General features: G+C 38.1%; 1 protein-coding gene and 1 pseudogene across 1 annotated transcript; one reads left to right on the forward strand and one right to left on the reverse strand.

Annotated features, from left to right (window-relative positions):
- The first annotated feature begins 96 nt into the window (after nucleotides 1-96).
- LOC109705717 (serine/threonine-protein kinase TOUSLED-like) lies at nucleotides 97-11,708 on the forward strand. The gene is made up of 16 exons (XM_020226477.1): nucleotides 97-1,147; nucleotides 1,697-1,786; nucleotides 1,898-2,101; nucleotides 2,755-2,805; nucleotides 3,463-3,570; nucleotides 3,666-3,710; nucleotides 6,439-6,551; nucleotides 7,512-7,578; nucleotides 8,402-8,468; nucleotides 8,889-8,986; nucleotides 9,150-9,329; nucleotides 9,529-9,739; nucleotides 9,979-10,243; nucleotides 10,391-10,445; nucleotides 10,930-11,091; nucleotides 11,371-11,708. The coding sequence occupies exons 1-16, from the start codon at nucleotides 878-880 to the stop codon at nucleotides 11,464-11,466; spliced, it is 2,082 nt and encodes a 693-aa protein (XP_020082066.1). The 5' UTR covers nucleotides 97-877; the 3' UTR covers nucleotides 11,467-11,708.
- Nucleotides 11,709-12,398: 690 nt separating this feature from the next.
- Nucleotides 12,399-20,078, reverse strand: LOC109705707 (annotated as a pseudogene).
- Between the last annotated feature and the right edge of the window lie 1,050 nt (nucleotides 20,079-21,128).

A 21,128-nucleotide genomic window follows, 5' to 3' on the forward strand; every position in this document is an offset into this window, starting at 1 on the left:
TTCAATCCATAACAACAATAAATACCATATACCATGGGCAATGAATCTTCCCACCCCCACTAAACCAGCAACTTATAAAATACTTTCCGGGAAAGGCAACCCGACCCCAAAATAATGAACTACAATTAGTGAGTATCTTCAATTCCCCTGCTAGGTTGTGATATACACGACCAGATCCATCCAAAAATCTCAAAACTGCCAACCTACTCCCAGCGCCGTTTGCCCCAGCCCATCCCCCCTCCTTTTGCTTCGAGCGACGGCACATTGCCGGACCACAAGCGAAGCCCTCCGGCAGCATTCTTCTGAGTTATCATTATCAGAAGAAAACACAGCACGAAGCATCTCCATCCCACCTGTGCTGCGCTCCGTACTCCATTCCTCTTTCCTCCGCACTGCAGCCCGCGACGGCCCAACAAAGCTTAGTCTCGAGCCCACCATCCTGGGAGTACCATGTGAAGTGTGAACCCCTAATTCCCAAAACGCCCCTACTCTCTCTCGGGCCCCTAACACTTCCCTTCCCTTTTTCCCTCGTCCCCGTTGCCCGCCTTTTCCCCGCTTCCGTCGACGGGAGGGGGCGGTGGCGGCGCTCGCTAGCGCCGCCGGCGCATGCAGAGAGCTTCTCTCTGAAAATTCGGCTTTTTGAAGCCTTCTCCTTTAAGCCATTGGCGGTCGCGGGATTGCGTGCACCTCCTCCGATCACTTTTACCGAGTTCTCTTCTGCTGAAGCGATCATCGAAGAAGACCGAATAGAATTCTCGAACCCCTTTTTTTTCTTCCTTTCTAATAGCCGGAGAGGATCTGTATTTAGGGTTTTTCTTTAAAAAATTAATTCCCCCTTTCCTGGTTGGTTTGTGTGTGGTCGTTGACGCGGCCGGTGATGTCGGACGACATAGTGATGCATCTGTCGTCGAATTCGAACCCTTCGAACCCATCGCTGCCGTCCAAGCTGGCGAAGCTGGAGGCTCGAATGGCCGGGAAGAGCTCCTCTCTTCCCTCCATCCAATCCGGGTGGCAGCAGCAGCAGCAGCAGCAGCAGCAGCCTCTTGCACCTCCTTCTCTCCCTCCTCCTCCTCCTCCTCCTCCACCTCCTCCGTTGAGGTTTCTGGAGAAAGAAGAGCTTCCCGAGTCCTCTTCTTCCGATGATGATGTGAGCTCTAACAGATCACACCCTGCCCCCTTTTATTTACTAAGTTGTGTCTTTGTCTGGTTTCTAACTTTCCTTCATTAGTACGCGATTATTTTTTAAAAAAATTTCAGGAGATCAATTGCCTTCTGTAAAATGTTGCAATGCAAACAAACAATTTGGTGGGATTTGCTACGTATTTATGAGCTTTCGATTACTACTTTGTTGGCAGATAGATTAAATACTAGTTTGCTACTTCTATTGCATCTTTATTCACGGGTCAAGTTAAGAATGCCCTATTTCCAGTTTTCTACTGGTTTTTCAGTAGTACTGGTTCTCTAGGAGGTCGCTATTTTGATTCAGGCTTTTCATTTCCTCGTTCCTCTTGTGGATCTTTTCTAACCTCTTGGTCCTGGTCTCAATCCTGATATTTTGACTGAAACTATCATCTTATGTTTTCTGAATTCATGTCGAAGCTTGGTTCTTCCTTTAGCACTTCTATGAAGATAGAATGTAAGTCTTGGATATAAGTATGCTTGCTGTCGCATAGCTGATCTGGCATTTGTTTTTCAGAATTGTAATGAGTACTTGATACAACACAACTCTCAGAAGCGACTTAGAGTGCAAGAAGAAGACCACACCACAGCTCTTCAGCATTCTGAGGTGTGTTCCTCGTTCCCCGTGTTGGTTATAAAAGTGCACAATGTTCCTTGTTCCCATTCTCTGTGCTGGTGTTGAGTGTTGGCACAATTGCTTGGTAATTGCACTAATTAGGAAGCGGGTGGAAGGATGAAGGTCGCAGAAGTCACGGACACAAGACCAAGCTTGGGCAACACAAACAAGAAAAAGCAAGGGCGTGGTAGAGGGCGTCCTGCAACGGGCAGGGGACGTGCTTCAAAGATTACTGATCAAACACTATCCTCACCAGCCTCCACAACAATCACATCGAATGGACACTTGGACAAGCCGACCAACAAGGTATGACTTTCCTATGTGCTAGCTCCTGTGCCCTAATTTATGCTTAGTTAGACCCTCGCTACTTCTGTTTTAAATGGAACATTCCTCTCTTGACAACCTTTTTGGTTCCCTTATTTGGATTGCAAATCATGACCAGCCAGTGAATAAGAAGAATAATCTACTAGGTCAACAGAGTAAGAATGCATTTAGATCTCAAAATCAATCGGCAAGAGATATCCAGTAATGAGAGTAATCTGACTTTTGCAGACCACACTACCTGAGGGCTGATATAAAGTTTTCAATGGACCTAGGCATCAGACTCATTTTTCATCCCTCAAGGCTGATTAAGCTGATCTTGATGCAGGACAGATTAGTCCTATCCGCACCCGATTCTGCATCAGATCTTAACATGGAAAATTTTTTGCACTAAATTGATCTCCACCTATTGCCTAGGCACTTCCCTGCTGATTAGATAGAGGAAAGAAAAGTCAACACTCTTTTACTTAGCCAATTTATGGTTCAAGGATAACATCCCTTCTTTTCCTGTCCATCCTATAATCCATTCACATGCACACACAAACTGTGCGCTCATATAGTCACACACACTCAGATATGAATGTGTCCCTGTAACATAAAAATGTATAGGTCGTCTTACTCAACTATCATTTTGGCAGGAATTTCGGTCGAGTGTCCAGCTTGGCAATGATGAGAGGGCTGCTTTGCAGGTACTCGACCTTGTCCTTTTCACTATGTATAGGCGTATAATTCTAGCAATTTTGTTTCTGTCGCATGCCAGATATTCTTTTTTTTTTTGGCCTCCTTTTGTAATCAGTGCATAAGAGTGTTTCTTATCCTATTTATGCTTGCTAAATGTATTCTTGTACAATCATTGTCACATATCTTTGACGTGATTTCCATCAATTCTGATGTATGCAGATGTTTTTAAATATGTATACATTAATGCATAAAATATACAGAGATGTGTTTGGAAAATAGGCAGCAACTAAAAGTACGCTATATATTGTATCAATAATAGGTAACCAAGCTGCTTTTTATTGACTGTAGCAACTCACATTATAATGACTGTAGCATCTCTCTATTATGGTACAACTGCATATTTGATGACATAGAGCTTTGTACTTCTTATAGTTTCATCATATACTACATATAATCAACTGAAAGTCTGCCAGATTTTACGAAGGTACTACTAATTAAAATAATGGATGTTTAGAATATGGGATGCTGAATATACAATTTTGTGGGAAAGAATGTAGGATCTGATTGTTAATACAAAAGGTGCTTCCTTTCATTAATGAATACGTACATGCTACTATATACATATATAGTAAGTTGTATGTCACTTTTTGTCCTCTGCTGCATAGGAGGAGATATCCTTGTTACGTAGAAGAATTGGGTTGCTGGAGGAGGAGCTGAAAAAATCACGCCAAGAAGCTGCCAATCATCATCGTCTCTGTTCCCAGTTAGAAAAGGTTTAAATTATTAAATATCTAGTGTTGTTCTCGCTTTTCTATTGATTATTGATTAATAGGGATTCATGACTTGTACTGTTATTTCAAATGTTCAGGAATTGAAGGATCTTAAAGAGCATGATCAACAGGTGAAGACAAAGGTTGTATTCTATGAGTAACCTTGACATAAATTCTTGATGTGTATCCTTGCCTTGAAGCTTAAACAGTAATACAACCAAGTCATGATTTGAGCTGTGATAATAATCAAGAACAACGGTAGTGTTATTTCCTAGAAAATCATATGGAGGAGTCCAAAATGTTTTTTTTTTTTAACTGAAAGTATTAAGGCTGTTTAATGATGCAAGATGTTAAAGGGGCTAACAAGGATAATTAACAATGTGATTTGCTATCATGGGAAGGCAAAGAATGTACGCATGTTCGGTTTCTATAAGTTTACATGTGATGTGGCTGCATGCCATCAGAATCTGATCTCTGATAGCATGCTAAGCTGTGAGAAATCAATTTTGGAGAATATCTCTGATGATAATGTTGCGTTGTAGAAATATACAAATTTGGAAGGAAGCCCATCTGTGAAAGTCAAATCCTTTTAGAATCTCAAATCTTGTTCTGTTTATGTCCTTCTAAATTTGTTGGTTGAAAAACCACTCCAGTGGTCCATCATACAGCTGTGCGAGTAGTAATTTACCTAGGATTTCAACTTCTCTGTCATTTCAGGAATAATTTAGAATTACAAAAATGAAGATCATTCATTTCTCTTCTTGGTTAGGAAGGTTTAAACTGCATGCATCAAAACTTAGAATCAGCTCATGGTGATTTTAACACCGACTGCGGTTAAATGCCCTGCCATCTGTAATGATGCGATCCTGGCATTATCTTGTTTGAAGTTCTTTAAATTAATAAATCAAGTGGTTTTGCTGAAGGAGACAGATGAATTAACTTGTTGATTAAGCACTAGGAATGCTGTCTTCCGAGTAGGATATACTTAATAGGTAAGGTATTCGATAACACAAGTATAAATTTGAACCCGTTGTCCAATACTATCTTTGCTGGTAGGATTAGCTCCCTTTATCGTTACTGTGTAGACTGATAAGGTTAAAGTTTGGATATATGGAAAGTATGGAAGAACACTGAGCAGTGGGAGATCGGAAAGGAACTAGGAGTACAAAAAGGGTGCAAAGCAGTAATTGCATTCCTTAAGAGTGATATCCGATATATGCCTTAGAACAGTTATTCAACGTTTAGTATAACTGCTTTGTTGGATTGTGATAAAAATCAGGTGCCATGACGTGCATAGGTAAAGCTGATATATCGCAGAAGTTTGACAGTTAACTAGGTATTACTGCAGATTAATTGTGGACAACATTGATATGAGACTTCCTCTTTCTATGCATGTGAATCAATTATGATTTCCATCCATCAGATGTTTCCATGCTGCATGGATGGATGCATGGATGGAGACAGACACAGCATGGTAACCTTTTACCATGTGGCATATTTTTCAAAAATTAGGATATAATAAAAGGAGTATAAGAAAATGGATTTACATATATACCTGCAAATATGCATGCATATAGAAATAATATAGATAGATATATTAGTTGAAATTTAACGAAAACGACATGTATATAGGCATGTATACATGGAAAAAGCTTTTTCTTGTGTTTTATCAAGCGACATATTACTGTATCCGTTATAGTTACCTAACCAAGTTTCTTTAATTTCTTCATCAGCATAAAATGGACGTTTTTTATGCATTCTCTAATTTTCAGTGGTCTTCTGTGGGACTGCAGTCTCTTAATATCTCGATTCACTTAATCGAAATTACTCATTAATGTCCTAGAAGTATCCAAACGTAAATGTATTTTTAGTTTTATTTTGTAAAATTAAGTGCGTAGGGTAAATATCTGATTTGTATATTCGTTAGCATCTAAGATATCTGGCAGTAGACATACTTAGAGTGTTGAGGTCCCTGTGCATCATAGATATCTTTATTTCAGCAAGAAGGTTAGATGATGAGACTATCGTGGTGCGTTTACGCAAAGCTTGAGTGCTTTTTCTAGTTGATCTGAAAGGCAGTAGGCAGGACAAGGTCTTGGAGTATATAGATATCGGGAAGGCATTTTAAATAGCTCGAGGCGGATGGATGCTCGTAAGGTGTCATAGTGCAGATTTGCTATATATTAATACATCGCTTATTTGGTTATAGGCTTTCAGTAGAAGGTTAAGATTTGTGTATCACTGGTTGGCAGTATTTTTGAACGTGATAAATCCAACCATAGGAATTTCCCGAGTTATGTTGTACTATCTCTTTCTTCGAACTTTCTTTTGTTGAACCATTCAAGTCTAACATCACCAGGTCTTATTGGCTTTTTCTGTTTCCTATATGTTTTGAATTTTTGATACAATGCCAGATGCATGAATGTGTTGTTGCATTATGCTTCAGAACAACTTGTTACATCATAACTTCTGTGAAAAGAAACAGTTATAACATAATTGTTTCACAGGGCAATAATACCTGTTTTTGTTTCCGATAATTTTCCTATGATCTGTTCTTCTACATATCTGAGTCTCTGCTCAGTAGTTCTGATAGATTTTCACCCCATACCTTGTTCTATTTTTGAATAACCATTCTATCTAAAGTGAAGTTGTCTGCTGAGTCATTAGATATGTTCTAGTTATATTTCGTTTCTTTTCTTAATTGTGTGCTCAGCTGTTGTTTTGTTCTATACACACTTAGCATTCTTTAATGATGTGCTTAATTTTCGAACTATAACTTTTTTATCAACTTAGATGCCTACAGCATTTGCTGTCTTGGTGATTCAAACTATTCTCTAACTTTAGCCGACATGATTCTTTACATAAATGCAGAGAATTAAAGTCCTATCTGAGCTGCTGATAGCTGTATCAAAAGCAGAGAGGCAAGAAGCAAGAATGAGGGTCAGACAAGAATCTTTTCGGCTAGGCAATGTTGGTGTTATGAGGTGCATTTCTTATCCTTAGTTTATCCTGTTATCTTGGGAGGTAATTTTTATTGTCAGAGAGAAAACTAGAATGCAAAATAATTGATCTGCTTCAAAGCTTCAAATTTATGGAATGCAGTTACCGCATAATGCTTTCTGGATTTTATGCTTTTGTACAATTCTCACGAAATTCTCATTGAGTCGCACACTATTGGAGATAAGCTTGGTTGATAGAGCATCTAGGGCTGACAACATTGAGGATTTTGGAAAATTCCAGATTTGGCTATACATGAGGGTTTTTTTGTTTTGTTTTGTTTCTAAGAGATATATGAGGTAATTTGCCAGAGTTTCTTTGCTTATCTCTGAGAGATGTGCAAGGCAAAGAGTCAAAATGGCATGCTGTTGTATTGCGACAGTCTTTTTCATCTCTTCTGTCAGAATTATGATATCCAATATCGTGTTAACTTGCTTCAAATGGGTTTATATGTTTATTCTAACCCTGTTTTTACCGGCTTTTGTTCTCTGGTCAATGCCCTTTCAAAAAAGTTGTAGCAAAATTGTACAATCCTTTAAAATTTAGCTATCATTTAGCTATCCTCTGTTTTTACCTCTAATGCTGTTTTAACTGACTTTTGTTTTAGATAACAACTCAAATTAGGCCATCTAATTTACTAAGTGATAGCTAAATTATCCAATCCTCTGTTCTTATGTATGCTTATTTATACAATCCTCTATAATGATGGTTATAGAGGTTATACTTTGATACATTTTTTACATTTATTCTCTTAATTTTCCTTCTACAATGATTGACCTTTTCATCTATTTTAAAACCTGTCGGACGCATACAACTGCTCTTGCTATTTGATTCCAATACTTCACACTTTCACAGACATAATGGAACCTGTTGCTATTCTGTCAATAAAATACTTCATATTGTCTATGATAATTCTACTTTTATGTGCTTTCCTTGATAAAATGCAGAGCTGGAACTGTTATATCTGAGACATGGGAGGATGGGCAAGCAATAAAGGATCTTAATACTCATCTTGTAAGCTTTTCTTGCGCTTATCTACATTTTCCATCAAGGACATCAGCACACGAACATACTAATGCTGTGTGATGTGAGTTAACATGATTGTCCCACATTTAATGCTTTTTGCTTTGAAAGTAGCTCATGATGCATATGATTTCTCCTGTGAGATCTTCCAATGATGTTACTGTGTATTCATTATTTTTTCCCACCTTCAATTAGGCTGCAAGACTCAGATTCAATCCTAGGTCTAAACCTCAGGTCTGAGCCTGGCCCAGATCACAAGTCTGGCTAGGCTCTCCAACCTACACTAAACTTCAGGGCCAGGCTGGGCTGCATCATGCTCAGGTCGCAATCATTTTTCTTCCATGAAGTTGTAGCCTGGACTGGCCTGAAACACAATCAAACTTATCCGTTCAGGCTAGTTCAGTCTGAGATCCATGTCATTTTTCCAGCCCAATATTTCAGGGCAGCGTATTTGTGCCGCTCAGGTGGGCCTAGCCCTTTGGAACTCCTAATTATAACTTGGCAACTGTAGTGATACACTCAGGCATTTTATTTCACAGTTTATTAGCATTCCTCACTGTAAGTGAAGATGCAAGCAATATGCAATGTTAATTACCTGTAGAGCATCATTTGTACGAAATATCTGTCTTCCTGCAATGGCAAAATGTAGTAAATATCTTGCACTCCAGTAAGTCCATTTTTTTGTGTTCCACAAAGCTACTGAAACTAAGTTCCTTGCATCATATTGAATTTTTGTATGTCAAATGACTTACATGTGACCCTATCTTGGTCTCTCAGCTGAACTTATTTCATATATGACATTATTTGACTGTAGAAATCTTTGTTGGAGACGAAAGAGGCTATTGAAAGGCATCGGAAATCACTTAAAAAACGACAACCAGGTAAATCCCTTTTTCTGTGTTCAGTGCTTATTATATTCTTTTTGGTTCACAGAATTCATAAGCGTCCATGCATGAAAAGGTATTCCATAGATAATTTGCAGCTGCAAATATTAGTTTGATCTTTTCACCAAATTAAATGATTTGGACTACTTGCTTTTTAATATGTTGTCTGAGTTTGCTGAGCATGGTCAAAACTAATATTGTCAAGGTTATAATGACGCATGGCTTGGCCGCATAATGCTGTAAAAATTGTGGTGATTTGTTTTTACTTATTTAAGGCACGTTTGTGTCATCATCCTTTTTTTTTTTTTCTTTCCGCACGAAAATTGTGTCTGCACAATATCATTTGTTCATGTCAGTTAATTTACCATCAGCTATAACTGTTACTTGGATTGATTTTACAGTTCTTTTCTCTTGTAGATAAGGGCGAAAGCAGCGATGTTGAAACTGGCATGTCTGAAGAAGATTTCCTTATACAGGATGAAATTTGTAAATCACGCCTAGCAAGCATCAAACGTGTAAATTACATTTGTCTTTATATATTTGTCTAACTGTGATAGGTCGACGCTTTCTATCTCACTCAGATTTTCCACAAGATATTCAACAGTTAAAGGTTCTGATTCTATCTCTGTTAGTAAACCACTTCTGTACATCTCATTCTTTCTCTCTACATTCTTTTAGGAGGAGGAAAGTTATTTCAGGGAAAGGGAACGTTATGAATTGGAAAAGGGAAGGCTTATACGTGAAATGAAGCGCTTAAGAGATGAGGATGGATCACGCTTTAACAATTTCCAAATTCTTAACCATCGATATGCTCTTTTAAATCTTCTTGGGAAGGGAGGGTTTAGTGAGGTTTACAAGGTAAAAACTTGTTACGACTTGAAGTATATTCATATTATGAGCTTGTTTTAGCAATTAGGCAAGTTGTTTTGTTTAAATGTGGTTAATTTTAAGAAGGTGAGATCAGAATGCAGTAACTTGGTTTTTTATCTTACCATTATTGCCATTGCTAAAAATAGTACATTTTCATAATGATTTAAAAGGGGTAATTTTCAAGCAGGCATTTGATTTGGTGGAGTATAGATACGTAGCTTGTAAGCTTCATGGTTTGAATGCTCAATGGAGTGAACAGAAGAAGCAAAGTTATATACGCCATGCTATTCGAGAATACAACATTCATAAGACCTTGGTGCATCCTAATATCGTTCGGCTATGGGATATCTTTGAGATTGACCAAAACACCTTTTGTACCATTTTAGAGTACTGCGGCGGTATAATTCATTCCCTTAATTATGCCATTTTGTTGTATTTTGAGTTGATCGTTTTCTTATATGATATTTTCATGGCCTAGTTGTTTCTGAGCAAATGTGCTGGCATGTTTTCTTATTCTGATATTTTCTTGACTTGTTTCTATGCATATGTGCTGACACCAATGTTTCTTTTTTTCATTAGAAAAATGCTACTGCCAACTTTAACCATTTTAGTTTTTTCTTTCTTTCTTTCTATTCAGGGAAAGACCTTGATGCAGTCCTTAAATCAACACCTATTCTTCCTGAAAAGGAAGCTAGAATTATAATCTTTCAGATATTTCAAGGCCTTGTCTATCTCAATAAGAGACCTCAAAAGATCATTCATTATGATCTGAAGCCTGGGAATGTTCTCTTTGATGAGGTTGGTGTGTCAAAAGTGACAGATTTTGGACTAAGCAAGATAGTGGAAGATGATGTTGGATCTCAGGGTATGGAACTAACTTCTCAGGGGGCTGGAACATACTGGTGTGTACACTGGCAATTCCTTCAACTTATTTTTCTTGACTTTTATTTTGTCTCAGCTTAAATTACACTATTGTTTTCTGCCAAGTAGGGGGAATATTACTTGGTGCTAAATATGTCCATGATATTTTTCTTCGTGGCTATTTTCAGGTATTTGCCCCCAGAATGCTTTGATCTTAGCAAGACACCGCTAATTTCATCAAAGGTTTGTGAACTATTCTTTCGCACTCAAGTCTTCTGTATTTAAGAAGTGTGATATCTCTCCGTACTCTTGTAACCCTTTGATATCTGAGTTAGAATAGGCCTTCTTATCATAATCAATTCCTCGTTACCATAATCTTGTAACCGTTTAAGAAGTCTGAGGACATGATTCAGTTATCTTTCCGTCTTACAACTTTTAGATAACACAACCTATCTCTGTTTTGTCTATTGTTTTCGGAGTCAATTGCTTAGTATGATTATCACACTTATGCTTCTGTTTAAAGATGCTTTAAGTGCATATATTATATATAGTATGTTCATGTACTGAACAAGATAAAAGGAGGTGAAAAATAATTCTGTGCTACTTGGTTCTGTATACTATTTGTAGCCGATCTGCTGAACATCTGCTGGAGGAACATTGCAAATGTTACTGTGACTTAATACATTTCAAAGGTTGGTGTATAAATTGCTCTCTTTGCCTGCAACAGGTGGATGTTTGGTCAGCTGGTGTAATATTGTATCAGATGCTCTTTGGTAAGCGCCCGTTTGGTCATGACCAGACGCAAGAAAGAATACTTCGTGAAGACACAATTATTAATGCACGCAAAGTGGATTTTCCACCAAAGCCTGCAGTGTCAAGTGAGGCAAAGGTTAGCCTTTCTTCCTCGGCCTATTTCTCCTGTTTTGCTACTCGACTTAGTGCATTTTTACTTGCACTTGAATTGCTGGGGAAAATCACACCCTATCCTGCAAAGATGCACTCAGCACGTTAAAAAAGAATTACCATGAGGCCTTGCGCGGAATCCTTCACTCAAGCATTTTTAATAGAAACTCCATGTTCTTATGATTATTTCTGTCAACAAACTGCCATGGCAACGAGCGCATCTGAGTAGTTACTAGACTCTAACAATTTTCTTTGATGTTGTCAGGAGCTGATTCGTCGCTGTTTGACATATAATCAAGCGGAAAGGCCCGATGTACTAACCATTGCTCAAGATCCTTATCTCTCATATTCAAAGAGGTAGGGAAATGCTGATCCCTTCGGCATATATATAATAGTATATATATTGAGAAAGAGAGAATAGGCAAAAGCCATTTTCTGTAGATGTTGTAAATTGTGTTCTTCATAATTAGAAAATATTCTGATCAACAATTTATTTCGTCTCTTTTGTTAGTAATATAAATGAGACAATGTTTCAAGAGGGAAACAATTTGTGTAAAGATGCTGCCGAAAGGAGGCTAAAGCAGTATGGTTGGTTTTAAGCTAGACTGCTGTGTTTTTTCAAAAAAAAAAAAAAAGAAAGAAAAGGTTTTGGAGGTACATCTGCGTTTTGTCTAACATGACAGGTGCATATGGTTGCTCTAATGCCCAATTCGGAGCTACCTGAATCCTGTGCTCGATAGATTTCCGAAGCTTGTTGCCTGCTCGTACAGGTTTATATGTCGTTGTTTTGTGGAATATATATTTTTATCCTTCGCTTTTCATTAGCCAAAATTTCAGTGTTTCGCTGCTTGTGCGCAGTTGAATTTGATTGAGGCTGAACAGAATGAAATACAGAGTTTGCCCTCGTCAGAATTATTATGCTCTAAATAAAGATTGCGTCACCTACTCCGTGCTAAAATTTTCAAGCTTAAATTGACTGTTGTCGTGCTGATTAGGACGGGTGATTATAGCGTATGTTATATGTTATTGTAAGTGGAATAAGCAGAAACTCAAATCGCTTAGTGAGACAAACTTTGTGACAAACTTTCTGCTCATCTATTCATCATGTAGAAAAAAGACTATATGTGGGAGGGAAGAACAAATTTCTAACATGGATCCTGGAACAACCCGCCCCCCCGCACCCACCCCCCCCAACAATCTCTTTGTTAATTAATTGCTATCTCTACCGTCCCCCCCCCCCACATCCTCCCCCCATTTTTTGTAATTAATTGGCTAATATCTATCAATCGTTCCCTATCTAACCTTCGCCGTTTCTGGGCTTTTGTGGCAATCCAAATCAAGAGAAACAAGGGTATAGTTCTGAGGCACCCACATCATGGAGAGTTGGTCGACGGACTTGAACCAGTGGCGGGCGGGGAGCCCCGGTGAAGCGTAATCTCCGAAGAGGACATCTTCACGCCTGCCCTTCGAATGTCAGCCAACAAGCTACAAGAGGGCATCATAACAGAGACATAAGCTCGATCACCAACCGCCGACGCGGAGATGCACGACCGAACAATTGACACACTACACACTGCCTGATCGTGCTCGGCCTGGAATCCGGAATGGTCAGGTTGAGGCTGTCCCCAGCAGTCTCCGTGTAGGGGTGCTCTCCCACGACGACGATGGCATAGGAGAAGTTATTGTTCCTTACAAAGTCGTTGTCGGGGTTCTCCGCAAACAGCACGTTGGTTGCTGGGTCGACGGTGGCTTTCACAGCATCCAGGATTGTCGTCCCTGCAACCGTCGTAAAGAATTAGTTTATGCACCCATTACCATTACTAGCTAGCTAGGTGGTTTACCAACCCTACAGAACAGGATTAAGATGAGTCTACATCAAGGATGAAATGTGAGCTTAATTTAATTGATCACCTAAAGTGATCCTTCCACTAGCCCCCTGCCACTCTATCGTCCACCCACCGCATTGGTAGCCTAAATTGTCCGCATGGCTTCCGGCAACGAGTATCTTAGGAGCCTTCTTAGGAAGAGGCAGCAGAGGCTCATAAGTTGATTTCCCATTTTTCAGAAGCACGAGCGACTTCCTCACAGCCTCCCTCGCTAATTCCCTGTGTTCCTGCAGAAATGCCATCACGTCAGTTTTCGTTCGGTAATATGTTTACACCAGGCCAAAGGCATACATGTATAAAGAGCACACGGAGCAGCAGCAGGAGTGAGGGAGAGAGCTCTACTAGTAAGTACCTTCTTTCCAAGCTGATCTGCTAAGCTGAGATCAGCTAAAGGGTTTTCGAACAAACCCATGACGAACTTTACGCGAAGAATCCTTCTCACTGCATCATCGATTCTGCTCATTGGGATCACATTCATGTTGACCAGGTTAGTCAGGCTGTTGATAAAATCCGCGTAGTTATTAGGAACCATCACCTGTCATGCAACACCGCATACAGATGTTAGGACAACAGCGATCAAAATAGAATTGATAGGATTTTAACACCTTTTAGAACAGTGATATTTGATAACATGTCAAGAAGAATTACTAACAACGACAGCGAATTTCCTTTGCACATTTATGAACCTTCCTAGCTATGTAAGTCAGCAGCTAATAATATATCTCATTAAAGTCACTGGCGAGTTACAGTAAAATAACTCTGACCGAGTACCTCAGCAACTTATGGCAGTAACTTTTTATCTCACTAAACACCATAGAGAGAGATTCAAAAGAAGCTCCCTCCAAAGATCAAGAGACACTGACCATATCAATACCGGCAGTTATGGAAGCTTGGACAGAGTACGTGTAATTTGCATGAGGAGGACTTGTTATTCTATCAATGCCCTCCCAATCTGAGATCACAAAGCCCTGAAAAATTATTAGCATGCATATCGTAAGTTCAAACTACAAGGAGAGAGGAGTAAATAAGCAGAAACCTAATATGTGTTTTTGCTGGTATCATGAGCATTTAGGAAAGCACAGGAAAAATCTGAGAACCTCGATTGATCTCATACCCTGAATTTAAGCTGGTTCTTGAGGAAACTAGTGATGAGATCACGATTGGCATGCATTTTGACCCCGTTCCAGCTGGAGTAGGAGATCATGACAGTGGAGACACTCTTTGCAATGGCGTCATAGTAAGCAGGCACATGGATGCTGAAAAGTCCTTGGCGGTCAATAATAGTGTTATTCTCGTTGATGCCCTTCTGGGTCCCGCCATCACCAACAAAGTGCTTGGCACAGGCCACAACATTGTTCCTGTTGAACGGCGCATATCATATTGATTCACTCAATTAGATCAAAGGATAATTCAGAGGCGTTCAGGTACATATATGAACATCTCTTTATAACATCCTTAATATAAGCAGTATTTCTGATAACCTCGTTTACTAAATAATATACGAAACTCATATCTAGAAAAGGAGTATGTAAATCTGGATCGTCAAGTGGACATTGTGATCTTACTTTCCAGCAACATAAGGAAATCCCCTGGTATAGTTAGCCGGAACATCACCCTGCAAACCAGGGATTATTTCAGTCATTGCTTGGACTATCTTGTGGTCTTCACTGTAGCTTTCGTAGCAGCGGCCCCACCTCGGATCTCTACAAACCTGCACCACCACCAGCCAAACAAAAGGGAAATGAAAATCATTAAAAGGAAAAGAAAAGGATTCGTCAAGCTTCACGGTATCATAATCATCTAACAATGTTTCAAATAAAGAAGCTACTTTAGCAAAGTGACGAATGTGCTTGTTTACCGCAATGCATGGTGCAAAGGCATAAGGAATTCCAGTAGCTCTGACTTCAAGAGCAGTTGCCACACCAATCCTCTTCACAAGATCAGGATCCCTGTAGTTAAGATTGCAAGAGAAGAAAGGTCAGGATAACATGCTGAAAATGCTATGCTGACAGCATGTTCAAATGGTAGACCAAATATGATACAAGTATTGGGAGAGCCGACAGATTTTATTTCAAATATGATTTAGAATGGCAAACTTACTCGATATCATTATTTACTATACTATAAATAATATATATAACATGACCAGGGAGGTAATGGATATTATCATGTTCATTAGTATCGGAAAGAAAAAAATGCAGTATTTGGAGTTAGATTTTAGTTAATCAATCTTTTCCAATTATAATGCAGAAAGCATTGCACGAATGGGGTAGTATTATACTGCTATCATCAATTGCATGTAGCATTACGGCACTAATGCACAGTATTATAATACCAGTAGAAATTTTCTATAGAAAAAAGAAAGGGCCATATACTTGCCTTGCAGCTCCAAGGCCAATGTTGTGGGGGAAAATTGTGGCACCGTAGACATTGTTATGCCCATGAACGGCATCGATCCCATAGATCATCGGAATTCCTAAACGGGTGGACAAGCAGGCCTTTTGGAACTCATTTATCATATTCACCCAATCTGCAGCGGAGGCCTGCGGGGCTGGAACACTCCCACCACCACTCAGCAGGCTACCTATAAAAGAAAAAAGAAAATAATTTTGATTCATTGAACCTTTATTCCACTGGTCTTCATCATATATAGCTGAAGAATGAACAAATCATCAGTGTAGAATGTAGAGTTAGACCTATATAGTAATCCTTCAAGACTTGAGGTGTCGCTACTTTTCTCTCAATCTGAGTCATCTGGCCAATCTTTTCTGCAAGAGTCATCCGATTCATCAGATCTCTGACTCGAACATTAACCGGCTGGCTGGGATCTCTGTACTTCATATACTCTGCTTCTCCAAGAAAGGCCCGAAATAGAAGGAACGAGATGACAACAAAAGTCGTCCCAAATAACGCCATCTTGGGATGGAGTAAGAAGCCAATCCAACTTCTTCTAACCTGATTGGGGAATCGACAGCATGAGGAAAGAGGTGCGAAGAAGCAATTAGGCATAAGCTTACAACAGTAACCCATGGAGCAATTGTAGAATAGGTAGGTGGGTCTTATGGAAACGAAATTTTAGATTGAAAGAAACAATCGGCAAAATGAATCAGAATGCAGCAGCTATGAACTAAACCTTGCGTCTTGAGATAGCCATGATCCGGGAGATAAACTAATGCAATATATATATATATATATATATATTACAGATCTCATTACGGTGTATTAAGGAAAAGATTTTCTTTTCCTGGACGCAACAATCAGACCCTGTAATTGTTATCAAAGTCATCGATAGATGTATGGACCTCAGGATAAAGCATTTGAATATTATATCAGAGTTCTGCAATTTGCAATAAAATATAGTTTTTTATGTCACCGGGCACACACAAGGAGAACAAATTATGGGAATGATTGGTAAGGAGAATGCCGTTCGAACAAGCAAAACCAAATATCAGCAATTAGCCAACTCTCGCGAAGATGACAAAGATCAAATAGTCGGCATCACTACACAATTTTGACTCTCTCTCTTTTCTTTTTCTTTTTCTTTTCTTTTTTTTTTCATCCAGCATGTTAGAAAATTTATCAGCCTTTTTTTTTTTTCTTTGGTGGCTTTGGAGAATGTGAGCTGGTAGCGGGGATTAACAACTAGAATTCAAATAGAAAGCCACAAAAAGGAGATGATTTTCAACAATCTGGCTGTTCATGCTTTGTCGAAACTAGAGATAATGTATTCCACTTTAACAATCGTGTTAAAAGATGTGAAATAATCGTTTCATCTCTTAAAATCTAAAGTATTAAAAAATAGTGTTTAAATAATGTATATATTCGACCAACAACTACAGCGAAGAAGAGAGAACCAAATTTTGTATGAGGAAAAATGGGAACGGCTTCTGTGAGTTTGCGCAGTGAGGCAAAAATCAATCAAAATACGAACAATCGCCAAACAATGGGGAACCATTTCTCCGGAAAGAAGCGATCAAAGGAAGGAAGGAAGGAAGGAAGGAAGGCAGAAACTCCCAACTATAAGTGAATCACGGAAACTATTAAAATAATAAAAAAAGAAAAAAGATACTTGCACGTATCTCCCGCCCGTCTTAAGGAGCCTTGTCTTGAGCTGTATCAGCCTTTGCTGCAAGTTTTTGAAGGAATGCATACGAATAAAATAGAAGAATGTTTGTTACAGCAAACTTCTTCGGCGCACGAAATAGACGAGAATGAGGAAAGAGAAGTAGAGAACAAAATTCCAGTGCGAAGAAGCAACGCTCAAAAGAAAGGAACTATGTGCATTTCTACCCAAAGTCAGGTCTTCTTATTTACTTTTTTTTTTTTTTTTGTGGGGGTGTGGGGGAGGAGGAGGTTACTGAAAGAGGTAGAAGGTAGCTTAACCTGCGCAGTGGCAAGTAATGTACGAAAACAAATTACATGCCAGAGAAATGATCACTCAACCATTTGGCCAAGAAAAGTAAATGGAAAGGAAAAAAAAAGAAAAAAAAGAAGAGTTATAAGCGAAAGGGATCACAGATGGTAAGGAGAAGAGGCAGAAGTAGCAAGTCCGAGGAGATTTAAAGGAACAGCAGGGAAGATTAATTAGGAAAAGAAGCACTCCACTCCACCTCCTCCTTCCCTTTACGCAACGCAACTACTCTCTTCTCCGCCGCCTCGTTCTCTGTTTTCGCTGGAGGGACGGGTAGGGAGAGAGTAGTTACTACTACTGGTAATAAGAGAGTGTGGTGGGAGAGGGGCAACGAAGCCGGGGGACTTTCTTAATTCTTATAATAATAAGGAAGGAAGGAAGGAAGGAATCGCAAAATAATAAAATAACATTATTATTATTATAATAGTTAAATTGTAACGGTCGAGTCTGTTTCTTGGAACTATTTACTGGTCTAGTCTCTTTACAAATTTTTTTTTTTTATTTATTTATTTTTTTAATATTTCCAATTTAGCCTTATTTTCATAGATTGTGAAAAAAAATAATAAATTAATAATTTTTATATTAATTAATATGTTAAGTGGGTGGAGATTATTTTTTTTCTCTTTCATTTTAAATTAAGTGAATGTAATGTGATTTTATATATGAACACTTTTAAATTATATTGACTTGTATAATCAAATTAAGTACTAATAGTACTAATAAAAAAATTATAATTTAGAAATATTATTATTAATAAATAAATTTTTTATTAAGTGTTCATATATAAAATCACATTACATTCACTTACTTTAAAATGAGAGAGAAAAAAATAATCTCAATCCACTTAATATATTAATCTATATAAAAATTATTAACTTTTCATTTTTTTTCTAGTGCGAGGCTATTATGCTTTTGGAAGCACGGAGCCTTCCGTGCTTCCACGTCGTTTTCGATGTTGCGACTTTCGAATCGTCGATCGGCTCCGTTAAACTTAATCTAGAGTATTTAAAGTACCTAGAAAATAAATTTTATGATTTTTCGATATCATTGGCCTAGTGATCGAAGGGGCTCAAAATCAATAATTTTAACGGCCATAGTGAGCCGTTTGCAAGTTTAACGGTGTAAAAATATCCAAATCATGTAAAATTTTGATAGAAAATTTTTTATACTATATAAAACAAGATCGATATTTTTGATCTAAAATTTTAATGTCATATTATCACGTTTTGTAAAATTTTTATTTTTAGCCGTTGATTTTGAGCCCCTTCGTTCACTAGGCAAATAATATCGAAAAATCACATAATTTATTTTTTAAATACTTCAAATACTCTAGATTAAGTTTAACGGAACCGATCGACGATTCGAAAGTCGCAACATGAAAAATGACCTGAAAGCACGGAAGGCTCCATGCTTCCAGAAGCATAATAGCCTCACTCTTTTTTCTAATCTATAAAAATAAGGTTAGATTGGGAATACTTTTCAAAAGGATGCTAGATAGGAAATTTTTCTTTGTAAAGAGGCTAGACAAGTAAATGAATCCTGTTTCTTGTGAGTGAGTTAAATTACTAAATGAAAGAAAATCATTGGCTGGGGCTACCGGCTAGTCTGGGAAATTCACCACGAGCAGCCGTGCGTGCCGGATACCGAGCCAGGGTTTTGAACTCGAGCAATGCCAGTTTGGACACTCGCAATAGGTTTAAATTTTTACACTTTTGTCCAGTAAAAATTAAATTTTCTGCATCCATTTTATTGTTTCTCTTTGTTTAATACTAAAATTTTTATTTTTAAAAAAAATTTGTGGATGATGAGATATAAAATTTAAACTCATTTTTGAATGTATAGATAGTATTCCTTTTTGAATCCTACCTTACTAAATTGAATATTTCTACAACCAAAAGTACTGCTGTTGTATGTTCTTAATTATTGTTATTTTTTATTATATATATAGAAAACTTTGATCGATTATATTTTATTTAAATTTTGTTTATTGGTTAATGTGTACTTTCTAAAAGCGTTATATAAATTTGCGGATAGATTGACAATTTATAAAATGAACTTTTTAAGAGGCTCAAAGAATTATCCTTTGAGAGAAAAAATGCAATATGTATGCTTATACACGAACGTAAAGCTCATATATACCCCTGCGCACGATTCTAAACTTCATAATAGATCAAATTAATTTTCCGTCAAAGCAAAAAATTGATAAGATAAATAGGGAATAAGAGTTTTCGGACGAATAGGATATAAAATCTATAACTATTCTAGGAGTGAACATGTTGCTCGTCCTTCATTCGTATCTTGATAAGCTCCAATAAAATAATGTAATCTAACTATCTAAACAGAGAGGAGCAAATTAGCTTATTTATTATTTATGTAACTTTCTTAAATTTGTATTTTCGCTGATTGATGATGTATGAGACAGTTGCATGTTTATTTTATTTGATTTTCTCCTTTGGGATTAATTAATGAAAAAAAAAAGAGTGGGTAATTTGAGAGAGAAACTAGCCGTTACAGGAGGTGGGCCTCCGCCTCGCCATCTTCGCGTCAGCCATGTTCCTCCTCCTCCTCCTCCTCCTCTTTTGTACAGCATTCCCAACGGATTGGTCGGCAGCACGACCCCCACTCCGGTCTGTCGACACACTGAATAATGCTGGCAAGGTGCTTGGCCGCTTGCACGCAAAATAAATTTGATATGATAAATAAGAAATAGTATATAGCTCTTTTAAATGACCAAAAAATATATAATAAATATCACACTTTGAAATGTACCACCAATAACATTAATGCTTAACTCTATACAAAGTATTATCGAATCATTGCTTCACTCTATTCATTATGCGTGTGGACAAACAAATTTTGAAAAAGAAAGAGGAAAAAAGAAGGGGGGAGCTTAATTTAATATCTAATTTAGAAAGATTACGCGCCACCTAACTAATAAATGATGTCAATACGCATGCCCCATAGTCATTTTCTACCAACGTTAATGATGATATTACCTAATTGACTCTTCACAATCAACAGAACAATGACAAATTTGTTCGCATTGATTAAAATTGGTCAGATTCATGCAGCTACCCATCTGTCAAGTAAAGCTGAAATAAGTTAGCCTGCAAGGGAATCTGGTACTGCTCTGTAAGCGGTGTGGCAAAAGTCTTTTGAATGAAAACTCCACAAGGATTTCAGAAAGAGAAGAAACAAGTTTAGTAAGAGAGCTATCTTATGTTCAGGGCTGCATTTGAGACAACAACGCCTAAACGTGCAGCTAGTAATGAGTAATTTCATTAGAAAGATTAATATAACCAGACGCAAAAGTGACGCACCTGAGCTCTGCAGCTTTCGCTACCACCAATCAAGCGAAGGCTAGCTCATACTGAGTCCCTCTGAGTCCCCACATCCTCACTCGCTTTAAATGATGGTGCAGAAGAAATCAAAAGGCTCCCATGATGTCCTCCCAAGTACTCAGCCAGGTAACAGATATAGTCAGGTTACGTTAATTAGTCAGGTACATACCTACATACCTATATACGCATAACTTGCCGCCATAGTAATCACTCAGCAAAAAAATTCATAGACAATACGGTTAGGATCAATATGCCGCAATCAATGACAAAAGGCAAACCGCATCTGTTAGACTAAGATCCAGCTAGCATAAACCATGACATGGAGGGTTGGTATGAAGTTTCAATCCATGGCATGCTCAGATGCAGAAAACCGCCAACCACAACA

The sequence above is a fragment of the Ananas comosus genome, unplaced genomic scaffold (assembly GCF_001540865.1).
Source record: "Ananas comosus cultivar F153 unplaced genomic scaffold, ASM154086v1, whole genome shotgun sequence".
NCBI classification, from domain to species: Eukaryota; Viridiplantae; Streptophyta; class Magnoliopsida; order Poales; family Bromeliaceae; genus Ananas; species Ananas comosus.

Coding starts and splice junctions, on each gene's coding strand:
- LOC109705717 (XM_020226477.1), top strand. CDS start 878: ATGTCGGACGACATAGTGATGCATCTGTCGTCGAATTCGAACCCTTCG. Junction 2,806..3,462: donor ATGAGAGGGCTGCTTTGCAG/GTACTCGACCTT, acceptor TCTGCTGCATAG/GAGGAGATATCCTTGTTACG. Junction 9,330..9,528: donor GGTTTAGTGAGGTTTACAAG/GTAAAAACTTGT, acceptor ATTTTCAAGCAG/GCATTTGATTTGGTGGAGTA.